Raw genomic sequence first — 20,938 nt, 5'->3', positions numbered from 1 at the left:
TTCTGTAAATCAAAAGAACTATAATATTATTCACATTTGTCTATTATTTTAGCCTCCATCCACTGTGCAAGAAAAGATGTAGTTTCCAGGGTAATGCTACTTCAAAATAAAGGGCTGTATATCAAAGTAGGTAAAGTAGCATTATCTTTTGCAAGTAAACTCAGATGAAAATAAATGCATGTATTATTTAAAGCCAAACTTTAAGAAGAATGACCGGAAGGGTAATTTATTTGGCAGAAAGCCATTATTCGTTATGTGCCGAATATGGATTCGGATTCAGGTGCATCCCAAGTATTTAGACATTTTTTTTAACTCTATCCACATTTTTCTTTACTGGCACATGCTTAACAATATTTCATTAGCATGGTTAAATGATATTTGTAACAGAATCTCAGCCCATAATTGTAATAACTCGCATTACATAAATGCAATATGCCCACAAGTTAGCCAAATACGTGTCACCGCTCCTGCCTTCACCGCGGTGAATATGGCAGCGTTCCTTTGGCAATGTTTACAGGTGACAGGTGGCTAAGGCGGAAGGCCCACATTGTGTTTACATTGGTAGCAATGGGATATACTCTCCAGTGAATCCCCAAAACACACACACACACACACACACACACACACACACACACACGTTGATGAAAACACACATCCTCTTTGGTTTGCATCAGAGGACTTGTTAAAAATTCTCTCAAATTCAATCAGTAAAAGAGGTAGGAAGCTGAAGAGAAGGGTGAGGTGGTGCAAATTCATTACCCCGTCTTTGCTGTGCTAAGTTCACAACACTGTAACTAGAAGCACCACTTCTGGTAATTCATCTTCTCCTGTCATTGAACATTTATTAGGATTTAACAGAGATCCAAACTGCACAGAGGGAGAACCAGTCCATGAAAATAATATTGTCACTTCCAATCACCTATGCCCTGTTTTCCAAAGAAATTATGTGACTTTGACCAAAAAAAATAGACTGTCTGTAAATATAATTTAAAACAAATAAACATGACCATAAGAAGTATCTGTCCATGCCTCCAGTGCTGGCCACTGACACTGATTTAATCAATCACAGAAGTCAAATGGTTTTAACGAATGCTACTGTATTCAAATAGACTGGAGAAACAATATAATGTCACAGGGTGTTAAAGATTGCTTTTTTGTCTTTTTTTTTAATTATTATTTTTGACATCACAGATCCACTTGCTTATGGTCTTGCAGATAGTTGAGTCTTTTGAATCCGAAAAAGCTGCTCAAGTTTTCATGTCAGTAACAGTAAAGCAATGAAACAACGATCTGTTCCAAATTTGTAATCCCTCATAAACTTTCGTAATAAATATAATCAATAATATCATAGCCCATGCTTGTATTACTGACAGTCAGAGTAAGAAACAGTAATTAATTTAACCTCTAAATGTAGAATGAATTTCCCTGGTGTTTGCGATGGTATCAGGTTATAGAGCCAAAACTTGGAAATAAGAAATGAAACTGCCTGAGGCTTGCCTGCTTAGTAACATCACCTCTTTTTTTTTTTTTTTTGGCACTTTCCTAATCTTTATTGAATCAAAAAAAAAAAAAAAAAAAAAAAAGTTAACTAGACAACCCAACTCCAAAGAAATCACAACAGCATTCGCTTGCGGCGATAACAAATTCAAAATGAGTGGAGACAAAAATACAAAAGCTGTATCCAGGGTAGAGTTGATGTCAAGCCAAAGTGGAGTGCTGCCTGAGTAATTTCTTGGAGAATTAAGAGAGTGATTTTAGACCAGCTGGAGATTTGATGTTTTAAATAAGTCAAGGGTTGTGGAAAAGCTGCTGAAAAAATGACCAAAAAAAAAAAAAAAAAAAAAAAAAAAAAAGATTATTTATTGCTGCTCCATCGCCAGTCTATTTACTAGAAGGAGCAATTTGGAGGTGCGGAAACCTCTGAGGGGATTTCAGGAGAGGAGAACAGACAGAGAACATCAGTAAGAATGGAGCAGGAGAGTGTTGAGAAGCAGCGCTGAGGGAGTGTGCACTACAACACTCACCTGAACCCCGCTCAGACTCCCCTGTGGTTTAGGAAAGCTGCTCCTGCTCATTGTACTTTAAGTGGCTCTTATATCAAAGAGTAAGCAGGTTTCTTTGATCAAGTTAAACTCAAAGCGTGGGCACATCCGACTTGTTCCAAGAGTCCAAGAGAAACAGATTGTTATGTGTTTATGTAGTGTTTGTAAATGCGTATGTGGTGTTTCATGTGCAGATACTGTAATGTAAAGCCAGCATGGTTTACTCATCAGGCTGATAAAATAATAATGATATTACTGTAGAAATGCGTCTGCACTTTTCTACCATGTTGCTGTTTCATCCACTTTACCTGCAGGCAGCTAGGAAACTTTGCCATTGTATGGTAAAAGTCACTTTGCCCAAATCAGCCCTGCTCCACACTAAGCAGTATATAATTAATAAAACAAAGTAAAAGTCATATTATTGTGAAAATTTAACCGTAATTTTTCACAGCTTAGCTGCAAGTTTAATCTCCCATAATCCTCTTCACATGCAAATGAGTTTCAAGAACATCAAACAATGGCAAAACTTACTTCTGAATTCTTCGTTTATTAACGGACTGCTGCAATATTGTGATGCAGCTGCCTATACAGCAAAATATGCGGTTAAATCTTTTAATAATGGTAAGACAACACATGCTCTGGCATTCCCTAATAAAGCTCACTGTTGTATAAGCAGTGCCTCTATGTATGTAATATGCTGTGGGCTATGTGTGCTAATGGTTCATTTGCACACATTAGTTAGTGAGCTAAGTACCCTTTCATTACTGTAGTCTTCATAGAAGAGAAGAAGGCAATCAGCTGGGGAATGAAGGAGCTGAAATCTCCTTCAGATAAACTGATGATTAATCAGATCTACAACACATGACTACAAATGCCCTATGGCGGTGGGCAGAATTAGATTTACACATGTTACAAGATACAAATGATACAAATCTGATGGCATATTGACCCCCCAGCTGCACTTCCACAAAGCCTCACGCTCATTTTTGGTATTAAAGCACGAGTACGGCGTCTTCATGGGTTTAAAGGTCCTCGATAACACAGAGATATAATTTCCCAAAACAATAGAATGTATCCCAAGGCAGTGTCCATGCCTTTTCTTTAAAGGTTTGTGGAATTGAATGGGTTCTGGATTCAATTGCATTGCGCTGAATTTAGGAAGATTTACAGACTATTTACTTTTTGGTTAGTTTCTCCCTTTAATACCATCACTATTAATCATGGATGCATTGTGGTAATCTAGAGGGCCTCAAACACAACCTTAAAGCTGACAGAAGTCTCTCAGGGGAGTTGGTGATAATGCAGAGTAATAAGTATTAAGAGCTCACTAATCACTTGGCCACATGATAAGACTATTAATCTTGCCGCCCATGCAGCTCAGCTCCGGTGGACCACTGCTTTGGCCAGAGTAGGAAATATTAAAACGTTCCAACGCGGCGGCTGATCACCAAAGCCATAAAGCATCTCTGTGTCGATCCATAGATATCAGGAACCCTGTCTGTCCACTTCCAGAGGCCTGGGCAACATCCCGTTAAAAGACGATGGATATGATTTATGACACAATCCCCACTAATTTGGTCACAAGCTGATACCTCAGACTGTGTTGCCGTCATGACAAATCATCATTTTGCCCGGCACTAATCAACATATTTCACTTGACCACCTGATCAGGTGACATGCTCTGCATTCTGCCTGAGGGTTCGGTGAAAGAAAAAAAAGGCAGTAAAATGTGACGTGCAGCAAGCTGATAGCAATATTCCTGCATGTAATACATCATGACTCATAAATCAAACCTGTCCAGACATGTGCCACATACCATGTGATTATTGGCTGAGCAGCTGATTCCGCATGACAACCCAGGCCAAATCATGCACAGCCACGAGCCAATCAGGAACAAGGTTATGACAGGATCGTTTTGAGAATTGCCTACTTTAAGCATTACCATATGTTGATGTGTTGCAGTTCCTTCATTATTTCAATTTCATCTTGCATGCAGTACATGACCACATTAGAATAAATTTGTGCATACATTTATTTTGTAGGGGGAAACAAATATACTGGCATTAAATTCACTCTTATTTTATGGCTACGAAAGCATTACTGGACAGTGCTGGTCAGATAACCGTACAGCAGACTTTACTAGGAAGCATTATCCTTGGAATGATTGTGCCATTCACTCACAGTCTGCTCCTTAACCAAGATATTACAGCTGATGTAGTGTAGTTGCCAGTTTGCAGGTTAACTTGACCCTGACAGATGAAAGCGGTTCACTCTCTACGTTCCTCATTTCAGTCAATTTATACACCTCACCTGATTCAAATGAGGTACAGTTTATTTCTTCTAATATATTTTCCACTGCAGCACTTTAATAGCAGCCAGGTAAGGGACTGGCACAAATTCGACATGAACCTCAGCTTGTGATTTGCACCACTGAAGCGCACACAGGGACAAAAACATGATGAACATTAGTGAAGAAGAACCGATTTCTACCTAAATCAATAGATTGCTGGTACCTACAACTGTTTTAATAAGAATGTACAGCGGTGCTATTTTCAAACCACCAAAAAGCTTTCGTAGTGTCAGAGAGATGCACTAATTTCCTCTGTGTGTTAATATTTCTGTGCCAAAATTTACCAAATGACCCACGTTTCAGCTGCACTAGACATTAAAAGAGCTTGTGACCAGATCATTGCATTCAGTTTCTGAAAATGCTTCTCAGAACATTTCCCAGCAAACATTTTGATCTTGAATAATGATGTGGATGTGATAACCTACACCCGTGTTTGAAAACTTTAAATACAACACCCTGAATGAAAGTGGAAGTCTTCAGTCATCTATAAAGACCACCTGTATTTGTGCTGTGAAATTTACATCTAAACATCTTTAAGATGTCAATTAAAAAAACAAACAAAAAAAAACTCTTTATCTTTATCATGATATTACAATGCGAAAATTATGATAATTTAGGTTCATGTTAAATTTGGCGACCTCCTGCTCATTGCCTTCTGTGAAATCTTCACTGTATTCACCATGTTTGCTATGTTCACAATACTGTCTAAGTTATTTTTTCCCCCTCATGTAAAACATGCAACCTTTAAACTCAGTGACAGCCATGTTGGTTAATGTTTGTTTTAGGTAAACTGATCTTACTTCCAGTGCGCAGACATTTTTGCACTTCTCATATTTTTTGTATTTACATGAAAAGTGTTTTCTGTCACCGAGCACACACCCTCTGGCAGCTGAATTATAGGTCTTTAGCACATGGGTAACAGTGTCAATGACAGTATGTCAGCGTTATGTATAAATGTAAATGTAATGAAAATCTAACACTATTTTTAAAAGCTCGTCAGCTTTTAGCCAATTAACCGGTGTAGTATCTAGGCAGCTCACCACCTTATTGTAAACACATCTAATTAGCACAATTGCCAGCATATCAAGTGCACGCTAGTGTTACTTGCGGTTAGTTGTATTTTAACATTGACATCAGTGGCTTTGCTAAACTAGATTGTTCTGGCTTGTTAGCTAAGTAACAAAACAAAAAAAAAAAAAAAAAAAAAAAAAAACCAAACAACAACAACACAGCAGCAGTTTGTTTAGATTAACCGCTCACAGTGACTTACAGAAAGTACAGGTCTGAGCTAAAGACAAGTTGTTTTGTGTGATATACTATACAAAAAAAGACTATTCACCTCAGACTATTCTCTTATTACTGAATGGATCTACAGGCACACCACATCATTCTTGTCCAAGTTTGTTCTTGCCTGGTTGTTATATTTAGCTATTATTTGCACACAGTCAATTCTCCAGTGGACCATGATGGTGTGAGACACAGTTGCTACTTAAATGCAGACTCGGAGCACTCTGATCCAGTGCCCACATGGTGCAGAAGTGCATACTTTTCTTTTTACGTCTGTGACTCACCTATATATCTTGTATCTGGTGGAGAAGCCTTGCCGGTTCTTCTCCACAAAGTCGATGTACTCCGGGGAGTGGTGGAAGGGCCCTTTATCAGACAGGAGCCAGTCCAGCGGACCCCCAGGCTTGTCATTGGGTTGGCTGGCTGTGGCTGCTGCTGTTGTTGCTGACCGTAAACACACCCAGCAGTGAAGGCTGAGGCTGAGGACGCCCCATAGAGCCATCAGAGATGGAGGGAGCGAGGGAGGGATGAGGAGGGGTTCAGCAGCCAAAGCCAAAGCCACTGGTTGTCAGCTCGTCAGCTAACCTCCTCCACTGGGACGACGGGGGGACCTGCATAACCTCAACGCCCCCCGAGCACCTGAGCATCAGACATGGTGGGTGGACATACAGACACAGAGGAAGGATCACAGGAACACATGGATGAGGATGCAGGCACACACCCACACACACAGAACACATAGACAAGCACAAATGCAGACAGAGAGAAACAAAAGAAAGAAAGTAAGAAAAATCATCAGAATATTTAAAGCTGCACTATGGGCCACTTTGCACCGTGGTGGCTTCAAGTGGCAGTGAGAGATAGCTGAATTTTTCAAACTTTTAAGGACTTAATTACCCAGAAATAATTTAATCTGACATTAGTAAACTGCACAATCCTCAAGCTTCAATTTGTTCTTCTTAGCATATCGTGGGGGTAGTGGAAGCAACAAAACATTTTCACAATGTGTCTCATTCATTATCGGTGAGCCCAACTTTCTCTGGACAGAGCGTTCTCTTGATTCATGACAGTTTTGTATTTTGCTTTTGAGTTTTGATTTGGGGAAATTTATGCGTCTCAATTAGTAGAGATGGGAGACTACGTTGCAGCCCCACTGATAGGACAAGCGTGTTTTGACATAAAAATCCTGCCAAGTGCAGCTTTAAAACTAGAACCAGTTGTGGTCCCTATTGCCAGTTTCCTTCTTTTAATTAAAGAATAATGACTGTGCTGTGCTGCTTTTTTCTTTTTCTTTTTTTTTTTTCAAAATTATATTCATCACTCTTCAGTGTGGGCTTTGCTGCACAACGTCGCAACAATAGATCTGTTACCATTTGTACTCTCACTCCCAAGGAAAAGAGAAAAAAAAAACACATTTGTTGCTAAAATAAAAGGCTTCAGTGCCTTTGCTTTATTAGGCTACCAGCTATTCCAACTGTTGTTCAGGGCTCACATTAGTCTTCATCACCATCTCAAGGCCTGTCAATCATTTCCCCCCATGGTGACACACTGCTTTGCTGTGTGTGTGTGAGTGTGTCATGGTGGTGCAAGTGGTGGGTAGCGGTGAGTCCCATTACAGTATTCTGATGACAATCTGTCAAGTGAACCCAGCCATATGACCGCACGTGTGTGGGTGTGTGCATGTGTGTGGGTTTCAAAAATCATAACTCAGACAATACCACAAAACACCACAGAAAGAAGGCACAGTAGGTGAAAGTGTGCAGAGAATGCTGGAGAGAGCGCAGGAGAGAGTCAAAACAGTCTTAGCATATGATATGAAATACTGGTATACTACTGTGTGCTGAAAGAGAGAGAGGAAGGTCACTGAGATTTAACCATGCAGGAGAACGTGGAATTGGTACTTTTAATAGATGAGATGAGATTGTGCCTGTCTGGAAACTGATTTCACTCTGACATCTGGTTTATCGTCATCACTCATTAGCCTTGGCCTACCTGTCCCCAGTGTGTGTGTGTGTGTGTGTGTGTGTGTGTGTGTATGTGTGTGTGAGAGAGAGTGCACATACTCTGGTTTGTGCGGTATGGCAGGTACGGTAGGTGCTGAAAGATAATTCAAAGATAACAGGACTCCCAAGTCAATTTGCACACGCATGTAGAGTGCCTATGTTTTTTCATTAGACTTTCTTTAATCACAAGATGTTTCTGTGTGACATCCAATTTCTGAGTGCAGACATTCATGCATGATTAGACGTATTGATTATCGAAGGAAGCTGCTTGATTTACGGTAGAACACAGTGATATGTGTTTGTGTGTGTGTGTGTGTGTGTGTGTGTGTGTGGAGGAACATAAATGCAGTGCAGCTCTGCATAGCACTGCTCCAAATAGTGAAACAGGGGCGGGAGTAAAGTTACCAAACACTGCAAAGGAGCAATTCTCTCCTATTCTCTTTTAACTTCTTTTGTTGTTGATGCTGTTAAACTGAGAGAGAGTCCTTTAGCGATTTCTGCTCTCATTCCAGCAGTGTTGAATAGTTTATTCGCGCTGAGACAAAGAGACCCCTCTCTTCCCTGCATTTCTGTTATCTTCTGCCATGTTCTTTTGTTCGAGCACTAGCAACGCAGTTTTCTCTCTCCTCCTTCAGCAGTGGAGGGCCACACACCAAGAGGGAGTGGCACCATCGTTAAACAAAATTTGAAGCCGAAGTAATGGTTTGCAATGGGTGCAACCTGCAGTAAAACTGGCTCTAAAACAGCTACAAGTGCAATATTTGATGGACAAATTACAGGGGAAATGCTGCCTTGGTTTACACGGTGCACGTTGTGTTTAAAGTGACCTTCCTCAGAGGGGAGTGTGTGGCGTGTTAATATCAGAATAGAGCACAGAGGTCATATTTAAAGACTCTTTAATCCTATCATCCAACAGGCAGCCGTCCAAAAAGCTGATGCAGGAAAGGAGGGTCGGAGAACACAGGCTCGCTCTGTTCTCTGTGGCTCTCTTGCTCCTCTCCTTTCCCTCGCACTCTTTTGTCTCTCCCCTCAAACAACCTCCTTTCTCTCGCACTCTCCTCTCGAGTGTCTCTCAAATTCACTTTTGACTCACTTTTCCGTATTTTTTTACACACCCGATATGACATTCCTGTCTGTAAACATTCATTGTTTTCAGACAGTCTAGCACCAGCCTTATAATCACATTATCGCCCAAACAAAGCCAGCCACTAAGCCTTTGTTATCTGCTGCCTGGCTGATATCAGATACATGTCATTCTCACTTTACAAGGGCATTACGTCACATTTTCAACCTCATGCAAACACTGCTTTTCATCAAACACTGTTAAAATGCTCATCCTCGAGGCGAGAACCCTTCGCATAATCTTAAAACAACAAATCAAATGTTGGGTGCTGCAGGAGGAAGGAATTTTCATTTCAAGCAGTAGGCGAGCACTGGGGCTCTAGTGGATCCACTCAAATATGATTTTGCACAACGTGGGCCAGCAATAACCTGAGGCTGTTTGGAACCTCTGTATAAAATGAAAGCTCTGTTTGTTCCTGTGAGGTCCTCTCAATGGAATTGTGAGGAGAGTGCAAATGATGGGGAAATAGATTTTCCTCTCACATGAATGTAATGAGGGCTGGCATTCACAGAATAGGCAAGTATCAAAAATAAGTAGCAGCGAAAGCCAAGATGTGTCATCATATAGCCCACCAGACCTTTACAAACAATCCATGTTATTTTCACTATTGAGTGTCTCAGTTGCTTTTTGTTTTTTTTTGTCTTTTTTTTTTTTTTTTTTTAAAGTGTGGCAGTGTTTTCATAATCCGCTGTTCACTCTCAGTGCACCGAGGTAATCATAATTTCAAGTTAAATTAAAAACTGTATAAGCTTTCCTAAGCATTCTCCCTGCTTTTGCAAACATCTGTTATGGGGCCCTCAAGGTTTACAAACAGCTCTCCGGGGTAATTTACAGTCAGCATATGCCCCCGTGCACAATCGCCTCAGCCTTGTCATTTGACATACAATTTTTCATTCAAACTTCAAACAACGTCCCAAAAAAAAAAAAAAAAGTCCAAAATATTTGCAGACGGACCTACAAGGCTTCCATCAGTAGAGAGAGCGCACAGAGATTGCAATTTGTCATTTAAATGGTCCCTGTGACAAGGTCCTGTTTATTTCTGTGGGGAAGAAATATCTGTTTGAAAATCTTTTCATTGTGGCGATACAATGGCGACGGGAGCGCTTTAAGCAAATGGCCATTCCAATGAGGTACAGCCAGCGTGGTTCAAGCTCGGTAACATTTTTACGCCCACTGCTCACCATAATGACAGGCTATATTCATTAAGCACCAATGAATATCAACTATTTCAGCTGAAAAAATACTTAAATAGTCTGCGATGGCTCCTGTAATATGCAAGACAGGTTTAATGCCCAGTCCTTCCTTGAGCAAAAGGCCATGCAGGTCTGTCTACTGAATAAGCATGCAATTTTGTTAGGCAAACTGTTGCTCTAAATGGAATGCACTTTTATTTATTTATTTATTTATTTATTTTAACTAAGACATATCCCTTAGCAGCTGGAGATCCAAGTGATCGATTGTCTTTTTAATAACCAAAAACAGGAAAACAACAAGGTTGACACCACAGAGCTGACAGTGTCTCTAGGACAGGGTTTCAGGTTTTGAGTGTAATGTGGGCCCAGGGTCATCTGTCAATCATTGCATTTCTAAAGCTGTGCACTGGTGCTGCCTCAAAAACACTGACTGTTATGCTAAATCAGCCTCTGTTAATATAGGAAACGAGGTAGCTGGCATTTGAGACTGATTCAGATTTGATTTTTGGAAACTGATAAAACTCTAAAATGTTTTGGACTCCTTTTCCATTACAATACATCAAGCTTTGCCCTTTTACAGAAAAAACATGACACACACAGTACTTCAATACATGGTTAAATTCATTGAGGGGAGTGCTCTAGTCCTGCAAAAGTGACTGAAAGAAACACAGGGATCCATGCTGGAAGACCACCATTCAAGCACCAGGACACATGATGATAACTCGCTCATCCTCGCAAAATGTTTCTCCTTGAGGCAAGAGCCCTATACATAATGTTAAAAGGCTGAATGGCATGATGAGAGACAGTGAGTCAAAGGCATTTTCATTGCTGAACATGCAGCAGACAAGCGCAGAGCTCCAGTGGATATATTGAAATATGACTTGCACAGCGTGGGCAAGGAAGAACCTCTGGCTATTTGGAAAATCTATGTAAAATGACAACTCTTTTTGTTTTTCCACATGCCTCTCGATGACCATGTGAGATGCATGCTGACAAGGAAAAAAAAAACATTTTGGATGCTGAATCTTCCACCAGATAGGCCTCTGCACAGCTGTGGAGTAGCTGCCTGTTGCTGCCATAGATAAAAGCTCTTTAGCTATGCAACTGATTCAATGAAAGAAGTCAATTTATGGGAAACGAGATTACAAGAATTTCTTAAGTTATTCAAAGTTTGTTTTGAAAATTGCTCAGATTTAAGTGCAACACCCATTCTTTTGTAGTATTTATTTTAGTTTTATATTTATTGAATGTGTGCTTATTGTCTGTTTGTCTTATTAATTGCACTGATCATGAGTGGTGCTGCTAATTTCGTTGTATTTGTACACTGACTCTAAAGGCTTTCTTTTCTATTCTGTTCTGTTTACTAATAAAATATGTTGCCAAAGTCGCCGCTGACATCAATCTCAATTGTTTTGCTACAAGAAGACATCGCAATCAATCTAGCATGTTGGCCTTCCATAGCCGTCTTAAGGATTTGTGAGGAATGACTCACAAATCGGGGCTAAATCTTGGCAAAGTCTTGGAGCATGTTTTCTTAGCCCTTCCTGCAGCACTTGCTATAACTTTGTGTACCTGCTGAATTACTTGTTTCCTCTAGAGACAGGCCTGGCTACCGACTGCATTGTTGGATCTTGACTCTCACCCTGTTTTTTTGGAGGATACAGGAGGTTTGATGAGATGTGGGAACTCCCCAGCCTAATCTTTCTTAAGGATTTCATCTGCCATGATCATGGGAGACTGGGACAAAACAGAGAATTCGGCCTCTGAACATCTGTTCACTTGCTTTGTGTTCCGGCGCCTCCAGTGTAACAGCCAGCTATCTGAGCTTTGTGTATGTATGTATGAATGTACAGTATGTACATCAGATATGTAAGTCTGTCTCTGTCTGTGTGTCCATATAGCGTTTGTCCGTATCCATGGTTAGGACACTCTCACTGCATCAGATTCACTTGGCTGGCGCTGTAACTATGCAAATTGAAGTGACTTTCCTTTTGTGATATCTCACACTTTGAATACATTTTAAGCAAGGAGAGGGTAGAGAAAAAAGATGGAGGGGGTGAGTCCTTTGCAGGGGGGATTTGATTAAAATATTCCATTAGAATTTCTTCAACAGGATCCAATTTGTAATTCCTGCACTTTGTAACTTGTCTGCAAGCCAACCCCAAAACCATCCTCAAAGTAGGGAAACAGGAACTGATAAACTTTACATCTTCCCCTCCATGCTGACTAACGAGGTTTTTGGCCCTAATTAACCCAGTTATCTTCCCTCCTACAACTGTCAACAATACCTCTCATACCAGCGCCAGGGGTAAAACACAGCCTTTGTGAAATTATAATACGACTGCCAGTCGCACTCATCCGGCTGTCTTACAAACAAACACAAAGGATAAGCTCCCGTGGTGTCCTGGGAAGAAGACATCAAAGACTAAATGCCACTATGTAAGCGCTACATGTACGCGCACACACACTATTGTGAATGCACATGCATGCAGCCATATGCAAACATGCACGAGTGATAAGCACATATCGAGACTCACTGTGATGGACTGGTGAGGCTGAACACTGTAACAGCAGCAGTGGGCTGCAGTGAAGGTCAAATGAAAGTGGAGATGTAGTCTGGTGGCATGAGGGTCCGAACGGTGCTGAGAGAAGGTATAGATGGGACTTGGAAGTTCTGAATTTACTGCTGAGCCTTCTGGAGGTGTAGTGGGTCTAATTCAGAGGCACATCTGTGATAGAAGATAGCCATAAATCCAAAGACATACTCTCCCCTCACCCACTTCTTATTCCTGTAAAATCTAGTGTTGTGTTCCTCAAGCGTGAATTCAGCTTGACACCTCACCAAGAAAAAATCATGAGATGATTAAGTAGTATATAACTGATAATATAGTAAGCACTTAAATGTCTGTATATAAATTATTTTCAGTAACGCCATTAGGTTTCTTGATTTATCAATTTACACAAATAAATAAATAAACTGGTGTTATCATGATGGTAAATTGTCACAGCATCAGATTTTTTTTTTTTTAATTAAGTGCATTACTGTATAAGCAGTGCTTTTATGCTTGTATTTATTCATTTATTTTCATGTGTTTATATGATATGGTATAAGCTATGTCTGATAACAATTCAGTGGCTAACATTCATGAGCAAGCCAAGCGTAGACAAATGTTCCTGTTTTGGTCATGGAGAAGATTAAACTAAAGGAGCACATTCAAACAAACTGCTAACTAAACGGTAACAGTTTCATGCATGAAACAAAACTTGTCTATCACAGCACGCAGCACACACTTTCCACTGCATTGCACCTATTGTAATGATCATTTATTAAGCGTTTGCTTTATTAAAGTTTATCTTGTTTGTGCCTTATTATTATTATTTTTTTTTGTAAATTCATGCTCAATGTTTTATTGATGAACAGGTGAAAGTATTGAGTAGAGCCATTAATGCAGGGGTTTCTGTAATTAGGAGCCAACTTAAAGCAATCCTCAAGTGGGAAAAAATACTGTAGATTTATGATTGATTATTACTGTAGCCAGCTTTTTGAATATGTAAACCCTTGATTATTATTTTAATACTGTTAATTTTGAACACCTGTGGCTTTTTTACCCAGACCAAGGAACCAAATTAAATAAATACATAAATGAAGACAGATTTGAAAAGATGTCATGTTTGAAACATGATGTCAGATGACATACAAGCACTTAATCTTCATCTCTCTTCTTCATACTGAAAAAAAAAAAAAAAAAAAAAAATCACAGTCATTACTGTTCATTTCATGACCTTGTAACATTGTTTTAGTGAGTAAAGCAATGGCATACAGACCTTTTGTGAATGCAATGTATTATATTGGCCGATGTCTGTTTTCTATTCTCTGTGACCTATAGTTTCCTTAATGAACCTGCGTTGGCTGTTTATGCCCACTACATCACCAAAAAATAGCTATAATGAGCATCCACATTTACTCACAGGGTCAAAAAGATGTTTAACTCATAAGCAAGTTGCAAATAATGCTTAATCAGCAGCATTAGTCTGTCATTAGTGGTGACAAAATCAATACAGTAGAGGCTGAATACTCCACTTTATTTGATAGGTCACGAATATGATAAATTCATAAGGCACTAATGCTTAATTTATGGCACTGCTCAGTTATTTCATCTCTAATACAAAATATTATACATCACTATTAAAAAATGAGCAAATTTCTATGTTATTTGAAAAAAATATGATTAACTAATGAAAAATGCTTCATTAATAACAGTTACAGTTACTCAGTTGGATGCATGAGTGCTTTTCTGAGATGAGCTGGTTTTTAGTTGGCTGCTTTACTTGTAGGCTACTAAGCAGAAGACAGGAACTTAATAATGCAGCATTCATGATGATTGTCCTTGCATTAAAGCAATCATGAGATACTGTTAACTCTTGCACAGTCCTGAAAATTCATAAATTATTTACATACATGAATTAATGCCTTTTTATGCATGAACTCATGCATGAATTAATGGCAGTTCATGTACACTTACTGTAAAGTCTTAACAGTTAAATAGGTCTATATGTCACTGTCATGAATGGGAATAGTTGCCTCTGAGTCTTTGTATCGCCGTTTAATCGTCGCCAACAACATTAAAAGTAACTTCTAGGTCAGCATTCGAATGATTGTCGGGACGGGCCAATTTCATCTTTCCTCTCACAAAAGCAAGCAAGATGGAAATTTGTTGCGGCGAGCAATGAACTGATGGAAAACAAGGCACCTCTCTTTTGTACAACAGTAATCTATTATGTGAGATGGATAGTGATGAGCCCGTTCACCTCGCACAGTGACATCAAAAATGGACATCATTATGCAAAGATAAACGAACCAAAAAATGAACTTGGAGTGTTGCTTTGAAAACTCGCCTTGCCCTTATTCAGGCCCCTCTAAATCAATTCAAAACAAGCCTTGACTTTTGAGGAGAGTGCTGACTATCAATACTCTTGCCTGAGTATGTGTGTGTGTGTGGGTGTGTGTGTATGTGTGTGTGTAAGAGAGAGACAGAGAGAGAGAAAGAGAGAGAGAGTATATGTTGTGCTGGGTGATTGTTGCAGCAATAGGAGGTAAATAAATGGATTTAATCAATTAGTCGTCTGGTGTCATGTGTCCATGTCTGTGTGGGTGGGTGTGTGTGTGTCTTGTATATTTGTGTATGCACAGAGATTGCGCGTGGTAAATTTAAACCGAAAGCTTTATTGAAGGCGGGCGCTTTTTAATCTGCAAGGTGCAATGAGGAACAACACAAATTCTTTTAAGGCAACATAAAAAGCTAAGCTTGCAGAGCAATGAGGGGAAAGTCACCTTAATGATGGCTGCCCAGACTGTAAACTTCTTTCTTGTACGTTTTTATATGGCTGCATATCATTGAGTGTCTGTGAACACACTGAGGGTGAAGCCTCTATAAATCACAGTAAAACACAAATAGACCTCTTCAACCAGTGGCCTTGTATAAGCAGGGACAAAGGTTGCTCTTAAATAAAGGGGATTAGTTTGCATGCTCTCTCTCGCGCTTTCTCTCTCTCACACACACACACACACACTATGTTTCTCTCCCCCGCTGCAGTCGCATGCTGAATATCCATTAACGTAGCAAGTTAAACTTTCCTTTTCACTCTCCCAGAAACATTTGCGGTATGTGTAGCCGAGAACAGAGAGAGAAAGAGAGAGAGAGAGAGAGAGAGAGAGAAAGAGAGTATGTGTGTTTCCCTGAGTGTGTGTGCATTTGCAGAGTATGTTAAGACTCAACATTCAATTACCAATTGCCTCTGAGAGAGATTTTGGTCTAATGCCCCAGTCGCTCTTAATCTGAGAGAGAGATTCTAGTTTAACGCCCTTGTCAGTCTGAAATCCCTCAATGAGACATTTTCTCCTCTCCCTTTATGATTTTCCTTTCTCCTTCCCCTCATCTTCTCGTCTCCCCTACTTTCCCCCCTCTCCCTGTAGCCCCTCTCCTCTTCTCTATCACTTCACACTTCAAGTCAAACCCAACGGTTTGCTCATTATCATAAAATAATGGGCTATGGATATTCAGCACACTGTGGCAAAACTTGACCCCCATAGCTCCCCCACACTCGGGCTCTCTTTCTTCTTTTCTTTCCCTCAGCCTAGACTTCTTTCCATCTTTCTTTTCTTTTCTTTCTCTGTCTCACTCTTCCCAGCGAATAGCGGATGCGATCAAATTTGCTGCAGTGGTATTTCACACGGCATGGCGCCTCATTTGTTAAGTCAAGCACTTGTTAGTCTCCTAAAACTATGAGATGAAGAGCCATTTTAAGGAGAGCGGGGCTTGTCGAGGTGCATCTGACTGAATGAGGGGGCCATCTCGTCAGCGACTACAATCCCCTCTGATCTGCACCAGCATCTCACAGTTGGAGCAGATGAATAGACTGTTGACAGAGAGGTAGCAGTTATGGATGTGGCTCTGTGTTTGTGTGTGTCTGTGTATAGACGGGGGTGGATGGGCTCAGGGGGGGTATCTCCTTTCCTTTCCCTTCCTTTCCTTTCCTGTGCTCTCCTCTCCTTCCCCTCCCCTCTCCCCAACTCTCCTCAGCTATCACATCTTTTCGTAAAATGCCACATCCACATAACAGGAACTGGAAGAAGAAGAAGAAGAAGACGGACCCCTCCCAGCCATGAAATCCTCTCTGTCGGCATCCCTTTAGAAACCTGTAGATGGCTCCCTGTTCAGTCACAGTAACAATGTAATTGCATTTTCAAGCTCACTTTGTCTCCTCTCAAGAATAAAGGCCACGCATCCACGTCACCGAGAGTTGGTCTGCTCAACAACAGCCTGACAAGCAAGCATGCAAACATGCAGAAAACAAGAGAACTGTGTCCAGCATGCTTACACACACACTGCCAAAAAATCAACCGTCTCCTAAAAATTGCGTTGCCCATAAAACTAAACTGCATTCACAATTATGTTTAGGGGAAATGTATTTTATCACAGAATATGTTTGTTTCTGACATATCACAAATATGTTACATTTAGCCATCAAAACGTCTTGGTTAAGGTTTGGGAGAGGATAGGTTTAGGCATAAAAACCATTTGGTTATGGTTACATAACATATGTAAGGTTTACAACAAACACACACCACTGTTGTTTCATGCTGGACTCAAACTTAGGTCTCCGGTGATTTCTCTGTTTCCCAGTACTACTCAACTTATTTCCATAATTTTCTTGAATCAAGTGCCATTTTCTTGATGATAATGGGTTGACCTGCCTTACTCTGTCTTGTTTCATTCAACATATTTATACTTGTTCCCACAAATAAAACCTGAAGCCATTGAAACTGCATTGGAAACAAGTGAGGTTATCTCATCTTGGTGGCATTTTTTTTCCATTGTCCACTTGTTTTGAGATTAAACAAGATTTTTACAGTACAGACTAAATTACCTGGTATGATGCATATTTTTATGTATATATTTAGTATATCATGTCAAGACAGATGGAGAGGACAGAGGCAAACACAAACACACACACACACACACACACACACACACACCAGTCCTGGCTGGGTGTCCTAACAGAGTGGGGAATGAGTTGAGCTTTTAACTCTCTTTCATTTCTGGGGCAGGTGACTGATATGGGAGAGAAATCTCTCTTTTCATGGGAGGAGACAGTGTGCCTTTCAGGCCTGGACACGGTCGGGTTCACCAGTCTCCCAGGATAGATGAGGACACGACTGAACAGTGGGCCTGTTGTGGCCCTGTAAACAGTCTGAGGCTTTAGCACTTCTGGCTAAAATCCCTCCAGAGCCCTTGGCTAATGCAAGTCACAATGAGAATTACACCACGGACTCACTGCTTTTCCATCATAAAGCATGGCTATCAAACTATCTCTCTGGCGCTAAAGTATTTCAACCATGAGGTGTTTCCAGGATTCTGCGGCTAATATTAGGTAAGAAAATGTGAAATAACACTAATAATATTGTTTGCACCTATGTCAGCTTGCCTAGGGCCAATACAATTGCATTTAAAGTTTTATTTGATTTCTCGGAGGGCATTTGGCTCATTATCAGAGCTTCCACATGCAATCTCAAAAGGCTGCCCCGACTCATGTGCCTTCTTCCAGGGTGACGCTTGAGGGTGAAATGTATAATTATCAAGACACTGAGATTTCTTTATTTATTTCTCTTTTTTTCCTGGATGAGTGGGAGCTGTTTTTTTCTGCCTCACTGGTGCTTGGCAAATCCTGCTCAGTGCACATCAGTGTTACAGATCCGTTCCTCTCCTGGTAAGCATGCCAATACACACTATAAGGAACAGGCAAGAGATGTTGGCTGGAAAGCCAAATAATAAAAGGGTGGTGAGGTAGGCAAGAAGAGGTGGGACGGAGGGAGAGAGGGAGGAAGGCAGTATAGAAAAGGGCAGGGAGGAGTCTGATTGAGCTCATGTAATGTAGTGAAAAGACGTGTAAAGGAATGTAGGGTGCATGCACTGCTGGCCTCAAAGAGGCAGCAGATGGTTTGTGTGTGTACATGCATGTGTGTGTTTCAGCTTGTGTCCATGTTTGTGCAAGCGTGCATCCCCCTGTGTCTGTTTGCTTGTGTTTATCTCTCTCTATGTGTATGTGTGTGTGTGTGTGTGTGTGTGTGTGTGTGTGTGTGTGTGTGTGTGTGTGTGTGTTCTGGTTGTATGATGAACAAGCTACAGATAGGATTTCACACATGTCACAGCACAGCAGATTCCTATCCAGGTCAAGAACACTGCTGGTATGGAGTTATTTTATAGCCAGCAGGTTGAGCGAAAACGTCCACAGGTACCTATGGTCAAAATTCACGTACTGAAATGAACAAGTCAAAGCCACTGTTCAATCGGACAAAAACAACGATATCACTCACCGCGGTTTGGAACAGCATTCAAAGTTTAACTGAGTATTTCCCATTTTCTTGCTTGATGTCGGAGGCACTCTGATCCTGAAACTGACGAAATTGTAGAGAAACTCATTTCACAGTTTGTCAGGACTCAATCGCTGCCCCGAAAAAAAAAGAAAAAGAAGAAAAAAGAAAAACTCCCAAAAAGAAACCAAGATCCGAGGAGAGGTGTAAGTGATCGGTCAAAGAGGGGGGTAAAAAGCAGAGCCTGCGCCCGACCAATCCGTCCTACCGTTCTACACCAGTGAGAAACTTTGGGAAAGCAGACGGGGTGCGCTGTGGGGGTAAAGTCGGCTTATCCGAGTATAATTCAACGTTCCTGGAAGCAGAGGCTTTGACCTTTCTGGGGATAATGACTTTACAAAATGAAATCATCCAGCAAGAGATGTGGTGAGGAGGAGGAGGAGGAGGAGGAGGAAGAGAGAGAGAGAGAGAGAGAGAGAGAGAGAGAGAGAGAGAGAGAGAGAGAGAGAGAGAGAGAGACGGGAGTCCAGGAGCGCAAAAGGGGCTCTTGTTTAGCAGATTAATGGCAACGTGAGCGCATTTCCCTACCAAACATCGGCGGGCTCCTCGCGTCGGACAGATGCGGCGTTAATGCGGCTGCGGCGCGCGGACAGCCGCCCCACCAAGATGGTTAAATATCCCGTTATGAATTCCACGCGAGCCCCGTTTTCTACTTGACCCGCCTACTCCGCATCGCTGTGTGAAGGAGCGCAGGAGCGGAGGAACCAGATTTCTGTACTGTAGGTAGGCGCCGGGCAGCAGATAACTGGCATGGGCAGCCTCAGCAGCTCTCCCCTGTGCCCCTCTCTCACTTAGTCACATGTTTAAGACACAAGTAGCCCTCTGTAATAGCTGCCAAAAGGAGGGTAGACTAAGGTGGGCGACGTGGCAGGAATAATAACAAGCATTTTGTTAACAGTCACCCTCTCTCTCTCTCTCTCTCTCTCTCTCCCCTACTTTAAATGAAAAGCACTGGTGTGCACTAAGCGAAATGACACTCACGTCATTAACTTTATGTCCCAATATATTAGAAGTTTGGCCCAAGATTTTTTTAATACCGTTGTTATTTATAAAGACATGCACTATAGCCTATAAGTCATTGATTCATTATCTCCCATTACTGATAGGCTGGTCTGCTCTCCAAAAAATAAATAAATAAATAAATAAATAAAAAAGAAAGAAAGCCCCAGGGAGAAGACGTCAGAATACAAGTCCTTATCTTGTCTGAGCTGTCACATTAGTTGTCTCCAAGTAGGAGGAGAGCAAAGGTGTTGAGCATGAGGCTTAATCTTTTGGTTTTGTCTGGAGGAGCATGCTTATGCATGAGCCCTGAGTCATTAAGAATCACTGCAAAGACAGCTCTCATAAAATCCACCATGCAGAAGTGACTCTAGCCACTGAGCGTGTGAACGAATGAATGCTGGCATTTTCACAATGACTATGACAGCACATATTATACAAACAGCGATCAGCACTGATATACTATATACCCCAGCACCTGATTTGATTTTAGATTGCATTGATCAAAACCAACCATCTCAGAGCCCAGCATCTGAATTGGACAGGAAGGCCAATTTTGTTGCTTTTATGGGCTTACTGCTGCACCAAAAAAAAAAAAAAAAAAAAAAAAAAAAGATGGAAAAAATACAATGGAGTGGAAGAAAGGACTCAGTTTCTTTTGGGAAATTTGTCTGAGTTACATTTGAAACCAAACTCAAAGCCCTCTGAGATGTGGATACTATCCCTGGTAAGTAGGTAAAAAAAAAAAAAAAAAAAAAAAAACTCCATGCTGTCCTTTAAAAGCTCATAGTGTGTACTTCAGTGTAAATAGCAGGAAGTTTGAACTCTCACACAGCAACAGATATGTACAGCTATTCAGCATTTTTTTTTTCCTGTCAGAGAACCATGTCTCATTATTTTAACAGAATGAATGCTATGTCACTATACTGTGAATAGATTTCCCTAAGTATTAACTGAGCTGTGTCACACGAGGTGCTATTGAAATTTAAAAAAAAGAAAAGAAAAAAAA

The 20,938-nt window shown here is 40.8% G+C and overlaps 1 protein-coding gene across 1 annotated transcript in view; it reads right to left on the bottom strand.

The window, feature by feature from the left end:
• Positions 1-19,240, bottom strand: part of brinp3a.2 (bone morphogenetic protein/retinoic acid inducible neural-specific 3a, tandem duplicate 2) — a 43,876-nt gene extending 24,636 nt beyond the window's left edge. The window contains exons 1-2 of the mRNA XM_030048753.1: positions 18,874-19,240; positions 5,964-6,318 (exon numbers count right to left, since the gene is read on the bottom strand). Coding sequence (XP_029904613.1) covers positions 5,964-6,181 — 218 coding nt within the window. The 5' untranslated portion in view covers positions 6,182-6,318; positions 18,874-19,240. The remainder of the gene's footprint in view (positions 1-5,963; positions 6,319-18,873) is intronic.
• Positions 19,241-20,938: the final 1,698 nt, after the last annotated feature.

The sequence above is a fragment of the Myripristis murdjan genome, chromosome 4, assembly GCF_902150065.1.
Source record: "Myripristis murdjan chromosome 4, fMyrMur1.1, whole genome shotgun sequence".
Classification (NCBI taxonomy): domain Eukaryota; kingdom Metazoa; phylum Chordata; class Actinopteri; order Holocentriformes; family Holocentridae; genus Myripristis; species Myripristis murdjan.
Note: the sequence above shows the minus strand (reverse complement) of the source record. Positions and strands in the feature narration are given on the sequence as shown.